General features: G+C 38.2%; 1 protein-coding gene across 1 annotated transcript in view; it reads left to right on the forward strand.

Moving 5' to 3' along the window:
- The window catches only part of LOC143671763 (fibrous sheath-interacting protein 2-like), a 100,722-nt gene that overhangs the window by 6,741 nt on the left and 73,188 nt on the right, over positions 1-20,793 (forward strand). The window contains exons 7-10 of the mRNA XM_077146943.1: positions 301-411; positions 872-992; positions 14,359-14,427; positions 16,714-16,814. Coding sequence (XP_077003058.1) covers positions 301-411; positions 872-992; positions 14,359-14,427; positions 16,714-16,814 — 402 coding nt within the window. The remainder of the gene's footprint in view (positions 1-300; positions 412-871; positions 993-14,358; positions 14,428-16,713; positions 16,815-20,793) is intronic.

The raw sequence follows: 20,793 nt of genomic DNA on the forward strand, positions 1-20,793 counted from the left end.
AAAACAATAAGAGAAAACTTGCTTGCCAGCATCATTTTAGATCCATCTTTGGAGCTAAACTTATACTTAAATTAAGCTTTCATAAGGAAAATAATTTCTTTCCATCCGCCATTCCATTGCATCCATCAATACATTCCCAATAGAAAAGTCATATGATTACCATTTTTTAAGCCCAATGCAAGATTTTTATTATGTTTGACCCAATTTGATCTCATTTGTTTATTGGTAATGTGAATACAAAACACAAAAAAAGTTATGGAAGAGAATACTTACTGAGTACCATAATGTTGTCCTCTTCAGGAATGGAAGACAAAAGAAATGTTTCTCTTGACAAAGATTGGAAAAGAAGTAAAAAGAGAAGCTAGAATTGAAGAACAGCGGCGAAAAAACAGAGAAGAAACTGACCGGAAGGTAGAGCTTTTACCTGTAACTTGGGGCGGTTTGAGGAAAGGCTTTTGCTATTTTTGATAATCTAAAGAATAGTCTGTCAGAAGTGGTCTAAATTCACCAGGATAACTATTGATGGATAGAGGCAGTTTAGTTGGAGCCTATACTTAAGCATTGATCTCAAATGGGACCAGTCTTCAGAAAGTAGGTAGTAAATTAAATTGGATCTAGTTGTTAAAATGTATTCTTGATGCAAAAAAAAATTATATATATATATATATATATATATATATATTCTTGATGCTAAATCACAAAGGAGGCTTACCCCATATACCTTTGTAACTTTTACTCATTGTGACTTTAGAAACATCAAGACATGAGTGAGAGCTTGCTTCAAATATACCCCCATCACATTTTAAATACTTGGTTTGCATTTCTAATGGTTAAGTTCATATCAAGCAATATATTTTCTTTAATATTTTAGAAGCAAATCCTTCTAGAGAAAAAAATCGCTCATCATTTACAAAAAATGCAAAGAACTGACTATAGAAGAGAAGGATCAGATGGAAGTACATTTGAAAACAAAGAACAAGATGGAACAGAAGGTGAGAGAGAAAATAAAAGACAAGTAGCTAAGTAGAAAAGACATATCTATAAAATATTAGTGACTTTGTAAACTACTCTGTGTACTTACACAGTAAGATCACAGAGCACTTGCAAAGGAGGATCTAGGAACACATACTACCCATGCCAGTCACTGTGGAAGAATACTTCACTGTTAGAGCTCACACACACACACATACCCATAGTATTGATATTATTTGTATCACAACAAATTAAATAATTGTAAAGCGCTCAGTAGACAAGATTGCCTGCCTTACAGATTTAAAAAGGAGTCAGTTAAGAGATTTCAAATAGATTCAAGAAGCTATTCTGGAGGTTACTCTTACAAAAGCTTCAGCTAGATACTGCTAATTGCCATGGAATGCCAAGCTCCAACTGTCAGTTTTCTTGTAAATACCCAGGGTGCTGAGACTCTATAAAAGTTTTACTCACTGAGTTTATTTTTCAGAAACCTAAACCCTCCAGATGATTCCTAGGACAGATAGGCCCTGAAACCCCAAGTTTCTCCAAGGGTGTCAATTGGTTGCATCCCCCTACCCCATAATGTCAACACCCCTTTTCAACATGAAGAAATTAAAATGATAATTGCCCAAATATCCCTAAAGATTGAGAGAAGGATCAAAGGAAAAGGAAGAGTTGTGATAAAGAAGATAAGATTTAACAAATGAATATGACTGCTGAATCATTACATTGATATTTCTTTTTAGTCTCCAGTGTCTTAGAGCAGCTAAAAAGAAATACCTGAAATTGTGGAACTGTAATCCATACCATACATTGGAATTTGTTCTATAACTACTTATTAAAATCTACTTTGAAATTTACTGCTTTTTTGTATATACATTTCACAATAAAAAATGTTAAAGGAAAATGAGCTAGTAAGAAGAGATGGTACAAAAAAAGATAAAGACAGAGAAAATGAGAGATAAGAAGAGAGGTATATAGAGAAATCAGAGAGAAAAAGGTAAATTTTAAAAAAGAAGCCAATAAGAAAAAATTACAAATGATAAAAAAGAAAGAAATTAGTTTAACCAAAGGAGCCAGTAACAAAAAAATATTACAAAAAAATACACTGAAAAAAAGAGGTAAAGAAAGAAAATTTAGAAAAAAGGACAACAAATTTTAAAAGAGAAGGCAGTAAGAAAAGAAACAAAACAAAGGAAGAAAAAGGAGCAAATGAATGAAAGATAAGTTTGTGAAAAGGAGCTAAAAGAAAAGGTGTTTAAAAATATAGAAAACAAGAAATAGAGATAGAGAAACAATGAAAGAGAAAAAAGAAAGAATGAAAAGATTAGAAAGGAGGAGGCAGTAAGAAAAGATGGTACAAATAAATAGAATGAAATGGAGAAAGAGGTTAAATGAGGGGAAGAGAATAAAAGAGACAAAGAAAGAAAGAAATTTGCACAAAAGAAACCAGCAGGAAAAGACACAAACACACACACACACAGTGGCATACATACACACACAAACATACATGCTAGAGGACAGAACAGACTTTAGAAAGGAAAAGACAGAAAAGGTAGTACAATGAAGACAGACTGAAAGAAAGGCTGTGTAATAGAGAAAGAAAGGAGGAAAAGAAAAATTTAAATAGAGGACAGTAAGAAGAGCAGTATAAAAATATATTGAGAGAAAGACAAAGGGAAAGAGTTGAATAGAAGAAATTGGAGAGACAGGAAAAGAAAAAGCAAAACAAAGAAAATAGAAGTTTAAAAAGGAGTCAATACTATAAGGAAAGAAAGGAAAATTGAAAAGAAGACAAAATAAAATAGATGATAGAAGAAGTGAATAGATATTGAAAGCGTGGAATCAGAAAGAAAGGTCAGAAAAATAAAGTTTAAAAATAGGCAGAAAGAAAGTACAGGAAAACAACCACAGAAGGAAGGAAGAGAGAGAAAAACAGGGAAAGAATGAGAAAGGAGAAAGGTGGCAGATCAAAAACACATAGAGAGAAATCAAGCAAGTAGCAAAGATTAAAAAAGAGGAGCCAGCACAAAAGACAGGACAAAAATGAGAGAAAGCGAGAGCTAAAGAAAGAAAAGTTAAAAAAGGGGAGCCAGTAAAAAAGAAACTAAAAGAAGGAAGCATACAGGCAAGCAAAGAAAAAAAGACAGAAACTGAAAGAAAGAGAGTGAGAAAGAGACATTGAGAAAGGGAATAAAGAGAAAAAAGTTTTAAAAGGATCAGTTAGTAGGAAGAAGTTCAAAAAGGAGAAAGAATGTGAGAGGAATTTGAAAAGGAGGCATTAAGATTATCATTGTATAAGTGGAGAGGGGAGAGATGTAAAAAGGAGTCAATAAAGAAAAGGCAGTCAAATAAAGTAGTGATAGATTAGCCAGATAGATGATTGATGGCTAGCTAAACAGAAAATGAGAATAGATTTTAAACAGGAGAAATAAAAAAATACACAAAAGATAGAGACAATAGAGAGACGCAAAGAAACTTCAAGGAGGGGAACTCATAGATAGTGAGGACTGAAGGAGAGAGGAAGGGGGGAAAGGAAGGAGGAGAGTAGCCAGGAAGGGAAGAGGGGGAGGGAGGAGGAGGGGGAGAGAAGGAAGGAGGAAGGTGTCAGAAGGGAAGAAGGAGGGAAGGGAAAGGCAGGCATGTAGGCAGGCAAAAAAGAGAGAGAGTAAAAAATAAGAGTGATAAAGAGACAGGAAGGGAAGAAAGTAAGAAAGAAAGAAAAGCTTCAAAAGGATGAGTCAGAGGGAAAAGAGTAAACTATAGACAGAAAATGAGAATGAGAAAGAGAAGTTTGAAAAGGAGGCTCCAGTAATATAATCATGCCTAGTTGTGGGGTTGGGGGTGGCTTTAAAAAGACTTCAGTAAAAACAAGATAGTAAAGATATCTAGAAAGCTACATATAGATAGCTACATAAATAGGTAGTGAGATGATAACCAGAATAGATATTAAAGAGGAGAAGTAAAAAAAAAAAAAAAAAAAGACATTGCAAAAACAAGAGAGATTGAGGTGCATGGGGTGGCTCAGTGGTAGAATGCTCACCTTCCATGCAGGAGACCTGGGTTCGATTCCCGGACCATGCACCCCCTCAAAAAAATAATAAGAGAGATTGGATATAAAAGAGAGAAAAGGAAAGAAAAAAAGGTGAAAAGCAGAGGCCAGTTTAAAGAAGCGGGGAGAAAAGGAAGGAAGGAAGGGAAGCAGGGAGAAAGTAAAGAAGAAAGGGAGGTATGCACGAAAATGAGTTAGGCAAATAAATGAGAAAGAGTGAAAGGGAATGAGAAAGAGACAGAGAGGAAGTATAAAGGAAGGAAGGAAGAGAGGGAAATAAAAAAGAAACAAAGAAAGTTGAAAATATAAGAGTCAGTAAGAAAAGAATAAAATAAGTAGAGAATGTGAGAGTGACAGAAGAGTTTAAAAAAGAGGCGCTCCCCTCCCAAGAAAAAAGAGGAGTCCATAAGATAATCGTCATAGAATTGTGTGTGGGGGGGCGATTTAAAAAGTAGATATTAGTGAAACAAAGACAGTAAAAGAGAGATAGGTGTATGATTACCTGATTGATAGATGATTTTATAGGTAGGTAGTTAGAAAGATAGATGGTGATAGATTAGATGAATAGATTACATAGATAGATAAGAGATATATGATAGATGGATAAAACGGACCTTAAATGGGAGAAGACAGTAAAAAAAGAGAGAGAGAGAGAGAGAGAGAGGTAACACAGACGAGAGGAAAATATTGAAAACGAGGAGCCAGTAAAGCATGAGTAACAAAAGGTGAAAAGGAGAGAGGGAAGGAGGGATTGGAGGAGGAGAAGGGAAGTAAGAAGGAGGGGGAGAGAACGAGGATGAAAGACAGAAAAGTTAAAAAAAGAATAACTCAGAAGAAAAAAGAGTAAAATGAAAACAGAGAGAAAGAGGGAAAGTGAGAAAGAAAGAGCAGAGTTTAAAAGGAAGAGCCAGTAAGATAATTGTGTGTAACTAGGGCCTGGGGTGGAGTGAGAGCTCTCTACAAGACAGTTTAAATATATATATATAGTAAAATAAAGATACATAGAAAAGGATTGATAGGTACATAAGTAGGTGGGTAGGTAGATGGATAGATAGATAAGAAAGGAAAAGAAAAGACTTCAAAGGAGAAGCCAGTAAAAAGTCACTACAAAAAAGACTGAAAGATGAGTAAAGTAAAAGAGAGGAGGAAAGGGAAAAAGTCTAAAAAGAGAAAGAAAAAGAGAGTAAAAGAAGCTGGTAAGAAAAGAAGGAAGGCAGGCAGGAAAGGAGGAATGGGAGAGAGAGAGAAGATAAGAAGAGAGTAGGGAGGGAGGAAAGGGAAAAGGAAGCAAGGAGGAAGGGAGCAAAAACAGATGGAGGAAAGGAGAGATGCAGGGGGTGAGGAAAAGAAATAGGGAGGGAGGAATAAAGGAGGGAAGGAGGACAAAAAAGGAAGGTAGGAAGAAAGGGAATTAATCATTGGGAAAGGGTAAAATAGTATGTGAGAGTGAGAGATAGTGAGGAGTTTGAAGTATAGTGAGGAATTTGAAAAGTCACTACAAAAAAGACTGATTTATGGAACAGGGCAGGGAAAGGAGAGATTTAAATGTAGGAGAACTGTTTTTAAAAGACAGTGAAATATATAGGATAGATGGCTAGATAGATAGGTAATTAGGTAGGCAGGCAGGCAGACGGATAGATGGAACAGACTTTAAAGAAGAAGCTTGTTAAAAAAGTCAGTGGCCCAGCAGGCAAGAATGCTCGCCTGCCATGCCAGAGGACCTGGGTTCGATTCCCGGTGCCTGCCCATGTAAAAAAAAAAAAGAAAAGTCAGTACACAAAAGATAGAGTTAGAAAAAAACAAATAAAGGAGGGGCAATGTTTTCCAAAGGATGCAGTAAAAAGAGTAAAAGAAGCAGGAGGGGAGGCAGGGAAAGGAAGGAGGGAGAGAGGCAAGAGGGGGTGAGAAAGAGACCAAAAAAAAAAAAGCAGAAAAGAAGGAAGAAAACAAAAGGAAGTTTTAAAAGGGTGAGTCAATAGGAGAAGGAATCATTGTCTGGAGAGAATTTGAGAGAGAGATGAGTTTGCAAAGGAGAAGCCAGTAAGAGAACCTAGTGCAGTTGTGTGTGGGGGGGAGATATTTTAAAAAGAGTTATCAGTGTAAGAAGACATTAAGAAGAAGATTGATTGCTAGACGGAATGATGATAGGACAGAAATTTAAAGGTAAATAGTCACCACAAAAAAAGTAGAGTTCAAAAAAAGAGAGGTAGGAAAATGAGGAAGGAAGGATATCAAGCACACAGGCAGGTAAAGAAAAGAGAAATGAAAGAATGAAAGAAAGGGAGCAAGAAAGAGGCAAAAAGAAATAGGGAGGAAGGGAAAGAATAAAATAGAGTTTGAGACAAATTTGGAGAGGAGTTTGAAAAGGAGGAGCGATTATAATGTACAAATCAGGACAGGGAGAAAGGGAGATATTTAAATAGAGAAGAAAGTAAAAAATAAAAAGATAGTGAAATATAGAAGATTCATAGGTAGGCAGGCAGACTGAAAAAACAAATTTTAAAGGAGAAGCCTGTAAAAACCAACCAAACAAAAAAACCTCAGTACCAAAAAAAAAAAAAAAGATAGAAAAAGAAAGAAAAGGAAGTTAAAAAGTTTTTAAAAACTATTCAGTAAAAAGAGTAAAAGAAGAAGTGAAGGAAGGAGGGAGGAAAGGAGGCATAAAAAAGAGAAAGCAGGACAGAAAGTGAACAAAAAGGAGAAAGAGACACAGAAATAGGAAATAACAGGATAATGAAAGGAAGGATAAGAACAAAAGAAAGGATATCCATGGAAAAAGTAAAAGAGAATGTAAGAGAGAGATAAACAGGTTTGAAAGGGAGGAGCCATTAGTATAATTATGCACATTTGGAAAGTGGGGAGAGAGATTTTAAAGTAGAAGATGGGGGAGGGGAGACAGGAAAATAAAGATAAATGAATACAATATGATAGCTGTCTAAGTGGGTAGATACAGATACATGAATAGAAAAGACTTTATAGGTGTAAAACACAGTAAAAAGATAGTTACAAAAAAATAAAAAGAATTAGAAAAGAGTGAGGGAGAAGGGGGGAAAGCATATAGGGAACCAGTAAGAAAATAAAGTACAATTGAGTGGGTGAAGGTGGAATTGAAATGTAAAAGACAGTGAAAATATAATAAAGAACAAGTGATACAGAGATAAGCAGAAAGGTTTTCCAAAGGAGAAGCCAGTAAAAGGGCATAAAAGGTGGTTACCAAAGAGGGAAGGACAGAAAAAAGTTTTTAAACAGGAGCTAATAAAAAAGAGTGTAAAAGAAGCAAATAGGGTAGGTAGGTGCGTAGGTGGGCAGGCAAGCAGGCAAAGATAAGAAGAAGAAAGGGTAGGAAAAAATGAGAGAATAAGAAACATAAAGAAAGGAAAAAGGAAGGAAGAATGAAAGGAAGAAAGAAAAGTCAGTAGGAAAAAGTAAAATAGAATGTAAGAGATTGAGAGAGGAGTTTGAAAGGAAAGTCAATAATCTAATCGTGTCTTACTTTTATGAGTGAGAGATTTAAAAGTAGATTTAAAAGAAAAAGATTGTAAGATAAAGATAGATAAAACTAATGAGCTAAAAAGGGACAAGTCAGTAAAAAAAAAAAAAGTAACCACAAAAAAAGAAAAGATTGGGAGATGAGTAAGGAAATGTCTTGAGACTGCAATGGGAGCAGCAGCCTGGAGTCACAAGGAGGCCAAACTGGATTCAAAATGGCAACGGTGTCTATATAGCTTGGAGTTCTGGAGGAAAACTGGAGAGGGTCTCTACAGGTGCTGAATTGAAGAGAAAGATAAATAATTTCAGGTAGGACCTCCATACCAGAGCAAATGGTCCAGTCTCCTCCCTCTCACTTGGTCTCACCTGCTGCATGGGTGGGCACAGAAACAGCAACTGCAATCACTTCCACTGGGCACACAGAATACAAATTCTCTCACAGCTGTGAGAAAGACCCCTATCATTTGGAGAACCAGGGGACAGGGGAGTACATCTCAAGACTCAGGTCAGTGAAGATAAAAGTCTATGAAAACATGGACACGGTCTGTATTTCCATCCCTGGGTCAGAAAGCCCTTCTCTCATCCCTGAAGGAAACAGTAGCCAGCAGTCTGATTCCAGCCTGGTGGTCGATTACATATTGGGTCAGCTTGGGGAGTCATCTGCCATTGAGCCATTGAGCCAGATTTTTGCTGGCAAAGCAAAGGCACAGGATACCCACAAATCCAGGCCTTCAGAGATAGCCTGAGCTGAGAGGCAAGCAGTCTCTGAGGACAATCAAGTTATCAAACAGCCCCATCCGCTGGACGAGACAAAATGAAAGGGAGTCGAAGGGCTTTTTCTGATAACTCTCCAGAGAATGTATCAGAACCATTGGGAAAGGTCTAGACCCCCTGTACAGGAACATGCCCCTATGTTGGCTGAGAAATATGGACAACCTAACTGTTAAAGCAGTGACATAAAATAAACTCAGGTCTTGTGGGCCAACAAAAATTAGAGCACCACAGGGACCCAATAGATATGTTTTACCCACAGAGACCTTGCTGTGACAAGTTCTGTCATAGCATTAGATGGATATAAGCTTAATAAACGGACGTCTAACTGTCTAAATTCTAGTGACAAGACACTTAAATATCAAAACATCCATTTTTTCAACAAAAAGCTATAAAATGTACAAAGAAACAGGAAGTGATGGCCCAGACACAGAAGATTAAAGTATTGAAAACCATCAATGCGGAGGACCAGACCTGGGACCTGCCAGACAAAGACTTTTTTTTTAAATGGTCCTCTTCTAGTTTGCTAGCTGCTAGAATACCACACACCAGAGATGGACTGGCTTTCAATAAAGGGATTTATTTAGTTAAAAATGTATAGTTCTTCAGAGGAAATGTAACTAACTTTCAACTGAGGTTCTTTCTTACACAGGAAGGCACAGGGTGATCTCTGCTGGCATTCTTTCCAGGCCTCTGGGTTCCAACAACTTTCCCCGGGGTGATTTCTTTCTGGATCTCCAAAGGCCTGGGCTGAGCTGCAAGTGCTGAGATGAGGTACGCTGAGCTGCTTGGGCTGTGCTATGTTGAGTCTCTCATTTAAGCACCAGCCAATTAAGTCAAACATCATTCATTACAGCAGGCACGCCTCCTAGCCGACTGCACATGTAATTAACAACAGATGAGCATCACATGCCATTGGCTCATGTCCACAGCAAAAGAAATACGCACCTTCGCCTGGCCAAGTTGACACCTGAACCTAACTACCACAGGTCCTAAATATGCCCAAGGAACTAAAGGAAAACATGGGCAAAGAAGGAAATCAGGAAAAATGATAGATGAACAGAGTGAATATCAATAGAGAGATGGAAATTATGGAAAGGAACCAAACAGAGCTGAAGACCACAGTAACAAATGTAAAATTTCCTGAAGGGTTCAACAACTATTGGAGCTGGAAAAAGAACGAATGAGTGAAAGACAAATGAAATCATTCAGAGAGGTGGAAAGAAGAAAGAAAAAAGTGAACAGAGCCTGAGAAACCTGTGAGACACTGTTTCAGTTTGCTAAAGCTGCTGGAATGTAATATAACAGAAATGGATTAGCTTTTATTAAAAGGATTTATTAAGTTACAAGTTACAGTTGTAAGACTGTGAAAATATCCAAATTAAGGCATCAACAAGATAATACTGTCATTCAAGAAAGGGCGATGGAGTGCAGGGTTTCTCTGTCACCTTGGAAGGCATATGGCAACGTCTGCTGCCCTTCTCTCCTGGCTTTTGATTTCAAATGGCTTTCTCACCTTCTGGCATCTCCTGGGGCATTTCCTTCTGCATCTCCAAACGTCTGTGTTTTGGTTTCATCTCTCTGCTCTCTGTGTGGCTTTGAGTGCTCTCTCTTAAAGGGCTCCAGAAAAGGATTAAGTCATACCTTAAATGGGTGGGGTCACATCTCCATGGAAACAACCTAATCAAGTGGTCACATCCAACATTAGGTCTGCCCTTACAAGACTGGATTAAGATAGCTTGGCTTTTCTGGAGTATATAACAGCTTCAAAGTAGCACAGATATCATCAAAACATTCACTGTAGGAGACCCAGAAGGAGAAGAGAGAGAGAGAAAGAGAGAGAAAGAGGCAGAGAAAATATTCAAAGAAATAATGGTTGAAAACTTCCAAAATTTAATGAAGACATGATTATACACATCCAAGATGCTCAATGAACTCCAAATAAGATAAACTCAAATAGACCCATGCTGCAGCATATTATAATCAAACCGTTGAATGCCCAAAATGAAGAGAGAATTCTGAAAGGTGCAAGAAAGAAGCAACATGTCATGTAAAAGGAGCTACAATAATATACTAAGTGTCAGTATCTCATCAGAAATCATGGAGGCAAGAAGGCAGTGGGATAATATATTTAAAGTACTGAAAGTGAAAAATTGCTGATGAAGAGTTCTATATCCAGCAAAACTGTCTTTTAAAAATGAGGAAAAGATTAAGACATTCCCAGATAAACAAAACCTGAGGAAATTCAGCCCTATGAGATGCTAAGGAGAGACCTGTAGTCTGAAAGGAAAGGAGAATGGACAGTAGATCAAAGCCACCATTGCATGAAGAAATAAAGATCTCCAGTGAGGGTAACAACGTTGGGAAATCTAAATGGCAGTATTATTGTATTTTTGGCTCCACTTGTTACTTCTAACAGGATCTAAAAAGAAAATGCATTAAATGTAATGATAAATCAGTGGTTGTGGACTCAGGTATAAATTCGTGTAATTTGTGACAAGAATTGCATAAAGGTGGGTGAATGGAGGGGTATAGGAACATAGTTTGTATATTTTATTGTGGTTAAGTTGGTATCAAAGCAACTAAAATTAATACAGATTTAAGAGGTTAAATTTAAACCTTATGGTAACTACAAAGAAAATATGGGAGAATATACAAGCTCATACAGACAAAAATTAGACTACAGATTGCCAGGAGTGAAAGGCAGGGGACATGGGGAGTTAATGCATAATGAGTGTAGGGTTTCTGTTTGGGGAGATGGGAAAGTTTCAGTAATGGAAGGTGGTTAAGTATACCACAATATTAATCCTATCGAATGGTATGCTTGGGAGTGGTTGAATGGTTGGGAGTGGTTGGCATATATAAATGGCATATAGAAACAACATATATACAAAGTTTATGTTGTGTATATGTTCCCACAATTAAAAAAAAAGAAAGAGCAACTAAAGAGACAATAACAATTAATTGCAGTACATGATCCTGGATGGGATTTAGCAAAGGAAGATAAAAGGTCCAAAAGGACATTATTGGGACATATGAAAAAATTGGAATATAGACTGACAGCTTTATATCAGTATTAAATTTCTTGAACTTGATTAAATGCACTTAAGGTAGTTATTTAAGTGACTATCCTTGTTTTTAGGAAATGTGCTTGGTAGTATTAAGTGTTCAAGGAGAATGACATATACATTCAATTGTTCACAAAATGGGTTGACAGATGGATGCATGGATGGATGGATGGGTAGACAGATAAAGAGAGAGAGAAAGAAAGAAAGAAATGCCAAACATGGCAAAATGTTAAAATTGGTGAATCTGGCTATCTGGGGGCGAGGTGTGGGTGGGTGGGGTATGTTGGAGTTCTATGTAAGGGGTTAGTGTTATTTTTGTAATGTCCTGTAAGTTCAAAAATATTCCAAAAAAAGAAAACCAGTACAAGTCCGTGAAAAAATAGGGAGATAGAGAAAAAAAAAATTTTAAAGGGGCAAGTAAAAAGTAAAAGAAGCAGGGAGAGAAAGGAGAAAGGAACAAAGACAAAGAATGAAAGGAAGTGAGAAAGAAGAAAGAAGGAAAGAGGAAGGGAGGGAGAGAGGGAGGGCAAGCTTAAAAAGATAAGTTCATAAGAACAAGCGGAAAGTAAATAGAATATAAGAGGGGGAGGAGTTAAAAGAGCCAGATAAAGGACTCTAATCCTGAACAACTGGAGGATGGTACGTTAAAAAGGTGAAGTCAGTAAAAGAAGACAACATAGAGAGACAGAGACAGGTAGGTAGGTAGATTAATAGATATATATAGAATGGATTTTTTAAAAGATAAGTGAGTAAATAAGGTACTTTTAAAAAAGAAGGAAAGAAAATATTTTAAAAAAAATATCCAGTAAAAAGAAAATGGAGGAAGGAAGGGAAGGAGGAAAAGGGGAGGGAAGGGAAGGAAAGGAGGCAAAGAAGGAAGGAAGGAAGGCCTGCAGACAGGCAAATAAAAGAGGGAGGGCGGGCAATGGTGGCGCAGTGGCAGAGTTCTCGCCTGCCATGCTAGTGACCCGGGTTCAATTTCTGGTGCCTGCCCATGCAAAAAAAAAAAAAAAAGTGAAAAGAACATCAAGAAAAGACATAGAAAAATGGAATAAAAATGAAGGAGGGAAGGGAGGGAGGGAAGAGAAAAGAGTAAGAAATTGAAAAGCGTGAGTTATTAGAGGAGAGACTTAAAGGAGAGAGAAGGAATGTTAGAATGAGTGAGAGAGAGGGAGAGAGAAAGGAGTTTGAAAAGGAGGATCCAGTACGAAAATTAAGTACAATTGTGGGGGGCAAGAGAAACTTAAAAGTAGAAGTCAGTACAAAAAAGTTTTTTAAGTCAGTAAAATAAAGGTATATAGATAGATGATCAATAGCCAGCTACCTAGACAGGTAAGTCATCGGTCAATTGAATTGATCAGTTGATCAATAGATAGAAAGAACTGACTAAAATGGAGAAACCAGCAGAGGTAACTGTACCAAAAGAGTTAGAAAAATAGAAGTTAAGAAAAAAGTTTAAAAACAAGGTCCAGTAAATAGAGTAATAGAAAGAGGAAGGAGGAAGAGAGGGAGGGAGGGAGAGAGAAATTTTAAAAGGAGAGTAAAGGGGTGTAAGGGGAGTTCAGTGGTAGAATTCTCGCCTGCAGTGCAGGAGACCCGGTTCAATTCCCAGTCCATGCACTTCCCAACAAACAAGCAAACAAACAAAAATTCCAGAAATGGTGCTGCATTAACGGGATACTCACATGGAAAAATAATGAAATGTGACCCCGCCATACAGCATACAAAAAAGAGAGAGAGAGAGAGAGAGTAAAAAAATAAGACATTTTAATAAAAGGAGAGAGAAAATTAGTTTATAAAGGAGGAGGCCAAAAGAATAGGCAATATGAGAAACAGAGAAAAGGGGTAGGGGGGTTGGTAGAGACAGTGGAGGGTATGGGGAGATTTTAAAAAGTGGAGCCTGTAAGAAAAGCCAATAATTTAGTTTAGTGAAACAATGAAGCAACAGTCTTAGGCCTCTGCGATAATAAAATCACTTTAGCAGCTGTATCGCTCACCTCCATCTTTAACTGTTAACTAGTAAGAGGAAAGTTTCAGGTAGGCATCTTATACAGTGGCCACCTTAAATTCTTCTTTGAAAGAGAAAATATAAATGAATTTAAGTTCAAAATATTACCAAGGTGACAGAAGAGTGAAGGTGTTTGTGTCATGTAGGAAATTAAATTATGTCACCGTATAATCTGATTGTCATCTTCCAGCACATGCACACAGAGGGGCATGCATGGGGCAGTAAGAGAAGGAAACACCAGCCAAATACCTCCTGGAATCAGTGGCCTGACAGATCACTCTCACATCTTATAACTCATACGAAAACCCACTTAGCACACATGCTGTTTGGAATCCTTTTGTCCACCTAAATGATTAGAACCTGGAACTATAATCGCCTCTTTCACCAATGTGCTATAGGTATATGCTTGTCTGTGCCAGGTTATATAAGGCACAAGCAAGAATTGCCATGACCACTGTGTCCAAGAGATTCTTCAGCCCAGTCATTACGATTGCATTCCACACAGAGGAAAAGCTGTGTTTGAATTGGGCAGGCTGAAGCTTCTCCCTCCTCTCAGAAGACAACTCTGTGCCCCCAAGTATGGCTTTAACCAGGCAAGATAAGGTTGTAAAAGCAATTACCCTTCCTCTCCATCACATATTTCTATCCTAGTGTTTTTCAACCTTGACATTTGGGGCTGGATATTCTTGTTCTGTGCATTGTAAAATGTTTAGCAGTATCCCTGGCCCCAACCGTCTAGATGCCAGGAGCACCCTCCCCCTCCCCATTTGTAATCACCAAAAATGTCTCCAGAAGTTGCCAAATGGTCTCGGAGGAGCAGACTCACCTCCCATTGAGAGTTATTGCCTATCCTCTCCAATTCCTCCCCATATCCCCAGATATGGATAAGCATAAGGCTCTTCTCCTCCTCTTGGGCATGAAAGGATAAATAGAATCAATCTTGGATAATTTTCTTATCTCCACTATTAAAAATAAATGTTTCTTTATGTTTCTTTAAGCTTCTTCTCCAAAGATGAAGAAATTGAGTGACACTGCCAGTGACCGCAAAGCACATCAACGACAAAAACGTAATTGAAATTATTATGATTAGAAATACTAAAATAGTAATTTGTTGAAAGACTAAATTAGATAATGACCTCTTCTGCTTCTAACTTAGATAAATTCTCTGGGTGATGCTTACCAACAATAATAAGTCTGTTACTGTCTGAATTAGACTCTCTAATTACTCATTTAGTGTCGCTGCCTCCACATTTTATGAGGAAGGCACTCCACATTTTGCAGCATGCAACTATCCAAGCACAGTTCAGAGTCCTGACTTCTCCATAGCCCCTGCTCCCAATCTTGTCCCTGGTTTTCCATTCTCACCCAACAAAATCCGGAGACATTTTTTTGCCTGAGCCTCAGTAGCTGCTGCCACAACTGCTGGGAGGTTTTTCCCTGCATCTCATTTGTTTCATCTGGAAAATCAACTTGACAGATTGCTGAATGGAGCAGCTACTTAAGTTTCTGTAGCCTGCGGTCCTAGGGACTAGTGAGGACCAAGATCTCTGCCAACACTCTCAAAACCCTTCCCTTCCTTAAGCTCTGAAGTTTTTAGCAACTTTTGTCACTTCAGTGGCAGCAGAAATATTTTATTCTGCAGCATACTTTTCTGCAGTAGCAGAGTATGGCTCCAGTATTCTGTTTCCCGCGATTGTTCTGCTGCTCCTTTTGGAAAGGCCAATCTGGATTGATGTTGTTACTTTAACCTTCAGCCTACCTTACGCATGGAGGCCTAACACTGTTTTCACATCTGTGTTTTCCTTCCTTTGGCTTTCTGTTTCAGTCATCAGTTCTTCTAACATACTACTCTACATTCTGTCTTTGTGGCGTCCTAAAAATGGATCAGACTTTCTGGGAACCTCCCCATATTTCTGTATCTTTCTTAAAGATTGTGTACAGATGTCTGGGATAAGAGGTATGACATATTCTTACTCCTTTAAGTGTCAGCAGTATGAGCACCACCTAGGAGTCTGCTAGAAATGCAGAATCTCAGGCCCGGCTCCAGACCCGCTGAATCTGTATTTGCATTTTAACAAGATCCCCAAATGATTCATATGCAAATTACAATTTGAGACACACTGGCTTCCTTGACCTCCCAAAGGCAAAATAAAATCAGAGTGCTTGTAAGACGTGTCCTCTGCCCCTTCTGGTCTCCAGAGAGATGCCCTTATCTCCGCTCAGATATTGTTGACCTGCTGACTTTCACAGTTGAAGTCTGCCACCAATGCACTGACTCCCCGGGCTTTGAAGCATTCTCTGGCTTTCTCATTCCACCCCAAATCTGGCTGGCAGCTGCATTACGTTCGAGGTGAAACCCTCTCACCGCCACCACAACAACTCCCTCTGGCGGTCCCCCCAGCTAGACTCTCAGCCGTTTCAGAACCATGTATACACCATATAGGAACCAAGATCTGCTTAAGAAAGCAAAACCTCAGACAGAGCCTCGTCCTGCCTGACCTCACTGTACTGCCCCAGGTGAGAAGGAAGAAGCAGGGATGTAGGGTAACTCAAGAGGAGATATTTTTCTAGCTTCCTAAATGGATAGTGGAGCATTAGTTCCCTTCTTCCAGATAACTTCACTTATCTAAAGCAACCAAGTATGGAAAATATGAATCTACGTCTGAATTGCTTTGCTCTGGGCTCTCTCACCACCACCCTTCTGTCTTCCCACCATCTCTAAACTGCTAGAGTGGACTTACACAAAGAAGAAGATTAGATTTGGGGAAATTCTTTGAGACATTTGCATGGCTTACAATGCATACTATCTTCCTGCCTTGCCCTACTTTTGGAAAACAGAAGCTGAATATTACCTTGGTGTATAAGTTGGCATTCCACATAAAGACTTGTATGCCAGTATTCATAGAAGCATTATTCATAATAGCCTCAAACTGGAAATAACTCAAGCGTCCTTCAACAGGTAAATGGATAAACAAACTTTGGTACATAGATACTACTCAGCAATAAAAAGGAATGATCTATCAATGAAGGCAACAACATTGATGAATCTCATAATAATTATACTGAGTGAAAGAAGGTAGACAAAAAGGGTACATCCTGTTTGATTCCATTTATATAAAACTCCAGAAAATGCAAACTAATCTATATGGCATAAAGCAGATCAGAGGTTGCCTGGGAACAGGGATGGGGAAAGAGAACTCTAAAGGGGCATGAGGAAACTTTTGGGGATGATAGAAATGCTTATTGATTGTAGTGATGGCTTCATGAGTTTATACATGTGTAGTTTATTTTATTGCAATTGTGCTTCAACGAAGTTGGTGAAAATTTATGTTTTTCCTTTCGCTTATTTATAGGACCAGTTTACCATTGTCAATATGGTTCAAAGACCACTATCAAAAAATCTCCGACCTCATTTCCTCAGTGTGATGTGCAGGGTGACAATACAGAACAAAAGGTATGATATCATAGGTTTCAGGTGTTTTTTACTGATAATTTATCGAGTTCACTTTTATTCTTATGCAATATTCCCTTCACTAGTATGGTACTGACTGGTCAGAGATAATGAGGTTCTACACAGGAGGTCTGAACCCTCTCCCTGGCAGAGAAGATGTTGAGTCAGCTTCATGCTAAATGTATCATATACTTTAGCATAAACTAACTTCAAGAAACATTTAATGATGATGATAATGATAATAGCTAATATTTATCAAGAACCTGATGTAAGCCAGGCTCTGCGCTAAGCCAGAAGGAAGAGAGTGGGTGACATAGATTGCAAAGATGAGTAAGACATTGTCACTGCCTTTGAGGTCCCATTATCTAGGGGACAAACACACAAACAAAAGTCACTTCAATAAAATGAAAGGAGAGTTCTGATCTCTACAAATACATCGGGAACACAAAAGATGTGACAATAATTTTGCCTAGAGAGGCCGATAAGTGCCTTATTAAAGGAGTATTTTAAATGAATTAGGTCTTCAAATGTGGGTGAGAATTTTCCAGATGAACAGGCATGAGGAAATGTGAGGCTGTATTCCAGACACAAAAAAGGGAAATGTAAGTAAAAGCATGGATGTGTAAACCAGCATAGCCAGAGCAGTGCAGGAGATAAAACTGAAAAGATAGGTTGAAGGCAAAGCCTTGTATGTGTTGCTGAAGCATGAATTTTATCTATTGTTAGTAGGGAGCCACTAGAGATTTTTGAGTAGGGTTGTAAAATAAAAATGATTTGGGGTTTAAAAAGATAATCTGAGGTGCAGTGTGAGATAAATTGTAGAGAGAAGAGATTAGAGGCCAGATGGTTTTGAGGCTACTGTGATGGTCCAGATAAGAATGATAAGGCAGTGGCATTGAGGATGAACAACAGGCCTCAGATTCCAGATATTTCAGACTAATTCTATGTCAAAACTTGGTGATTCAATAGATGCATAGATCCAGAGAGACGAAGGAGATGATGATGATGGTGATAATGATGATTCAATTTTTTAAAACTTTTTTTATTATAATACACAAAGCAAAGAAATAAAAAAGCAATAGTTTTCAAAGCACTCTTCAACAAGTAGTTGCAAGACAGATCCCAGATTTTGTCATGGGCTATCATGTGATCCTCTCCTATTTTTCCCTCTAGCTGCTCAAAAATATAGGGAAACTAGAGGGCTTAAATATTTTTCATCCTGACAATCAACTTTTTTTCCTTCTTTTTTTGTGAACAATAACATATATACAAAAAAGCTATAAATTTCCAAGCACAGCACCACAATTAGTTATAGAACATATTTCAGACTTTCACATGGGTTACAATTTCACAATTTTAGGTTTTTACTTCCATCTACTCTAAAATACTAGAGACTAAAGGAGATATCAATTTAATGATTCATCATTCATATTCATTTGTTAAGCCCTATCTTCTATGTATAATTCCACCATCACCTTTGATCTTTCCATACCTCTCTTTGGGGTTGTTTGGGCTATGGCAACTCTAAATTTTTTATATTGGAAGGGTCTGTCACTAATATGCGGTAGGAAGATGAAACTATCTGATGTTCTAATGAGGCTGGGTGAGGCTTCAGGACTTATCTGGACCAGGGACCCATCTGGAGGCTGTAGGTTTCTGGAAAATTACTCTAGTGCCTGGAACCCTTGTGAAATCTTAAATATTGCCCTAGGTGTCCTTTAGGATTGGCTGGTTGGGGGTTGGCAGGTTATGATAGGTAGCAAGGTCTACCTGAAGCTTGCATGAGAGCAACCTCCAGAGTAGCCTCTTGACTCTATTTGAGCTCGCTCTGCAACTGATACTTTATTAATTATACTTCTTTCTCACTATTTGTCAGGATGTAATTGTTGATCCCACAGTGCCAGGTCTGGATTCATCCCTGGGAGTCTTCTCCCACATAGCCAGGGAGACTTTCACCCTTGGATGTCATGTCCCATGTAGGGGGGAGGGGCAATGATTTCACTTGCAGAGTTGGGCTTAGAGAGACTGACATCACATCTGAGCAACAACAGAGGTCCTCCAGGAGTAACTCTTAGGCATGTCTATAGGTAGTCTAAGCTTCTATGCTACTACATAAGCTTCGCAAGAATGAGCCTCATGATAAGAGGGCATGGCCTATTGATTTGGGTATCCCTGAAGTTGTATCCAGGGATTCCCTGATGGTAAGGTTTCATAGTTCCATAGCCTTTCTCCCATCCCTCAGGGGACTTTGCCAATACTTTTTCATTATCTGGTTAATATACTCTAGGATGTTTCCAGGCATTAAAATAATCTGTACAGGATTAAAGGACCTATTTCTCATTCTGCGCTCTCTGTGTTTCAGTTGTTCAAATGAGCTATACAGATAGGTTGAATTGGATTATGCACTACAGAAAACTTCAGTTCCAGATCAAATAGACCTTTCTTCCATTGGTCTCAAAGAGTATGTGTAGTTCTAAAATATAGACACTGTCTTCCTTACCCCTATGTTCTGAATTACTTTAACCCCAACCTATTTGGCTACATTCTTATCTCTGAATATCAGGTTATATATATAAAACAGCTACTCAAAATTCAGAAATAATAATCACCACTCCAGACTTAATGTGTCTGCTTTAAAAGCTTACAACCTAGGCCCCTGTTTTCTTATAAGCATTTTCTACAGGTGACCATACCATTGATGTTCTTTTGTTTCTGGCTTATTTTGTCTCGCCAATGTCCCACATGTTCATTCACATTGTTGCATACCTCACGACATTATTCCTTTTTGTAGCAGCACAGCCTTCGTCCATAAGTATACACCATCGTTCGCCATTCTACTTCTCCATCACTGCATCCTTCAGCCACCTGCATTCATCGGGCATCATGTAGAGGACCCAAAGTCCACTGTCCATCAACATTCTCAATTTTAGATAATTTCATTGTTCCTAAGAGACAGAAGAACAATAAACACATCCTCAACAAATAGGAGATCTAAAGCTCCTCTTAACTCTTGTCCTTCACCCCATTATTTACCTCTGCTATTGCTGTGGTAGTGCTGATGGTTCCTTTTGAACATAGCTTAGAGCATGCAATAGCAGTTTCCCCCTGTATTCTGGACTTAAACACTCTTTATACAAGACTCATGTCTTTGAAGTAATTTTTATGAGAACTAATTCACATTTCTAGTGTGAGTCAGTGGGACACGTAGATCTATACAACCCCTTTCAATGTTGTTCATCTTCAAAATGGTAATATTACTTCTAAACCCACTAGAGAATCACCTTTGCTCCTATTTATTCCCTTACATTGGAATTCAACCTCATTGGTTTATGGGTCACACATCTCTAGCTTCTATGTATCTCTAAGTTCCCTGTATTCTGTATTATAAGTCTCTGATTATTCCGTTATGTTGGTCATAAAAATGGAATTATACAGTATCTGTCCTTTTGTGTCTGGCTAATTTTACTCACCATTATGTCGTGAAGGCTCATCCATCTTGTCATGTGCTTCAGGACATCATTTGGTGTTACTGCTGCATAATATTCCATCGTATGTATATGCCACATTGTGTTGATCCACTTGTCTGTTGATGGGCATTTGGTTTGTTTCCATCCTTTAGGGATTGTGAATAATGCAGCTATGAACATCGGTGTGCAAATGTCTGTTTGTGTTGTTGCTTTCAAATTTTCAGAGTATAAACCAAGTAGTGCTTTTGCTGGGTCATAGGGCAGCTCGATATTTAGTTTCCTAAGGAACCGCCAAACAGTCTTCCATAGTGGCTGAACCATTGTACATTCCCACCAGCAGTGCATAAGTGTCCCATTTTTTCCACATCCTCTCCAACATTTATACTTTCCTTATTGTTTGAGAGCAGCCATTCTTATAGGTATGAGGTGCTATCTCATTGTAGTCTTGATCTGCATTTCCCTTATAGCCAGTGAAAATGAGCATCTCTTCATGTGCTTTTGAGCTGTCTATATTG

This window comes from Tamandua tetradactyla, chromosome X (assembly GCF_023851605.1).
Source record: "Tamandua tetradactyla isolate mTamTet1 chromosome X, mTamTet1.pri, whole genome shotgun sequence".
In the NCBI taxonomy this organism is placed as follows: domain Eukaryota; kingdom Metazoa; phylum Chordata; class Mammalia; order Pilosa; family Myrmecophagidae; genus Tamandua; species Tamandua tetradactyla.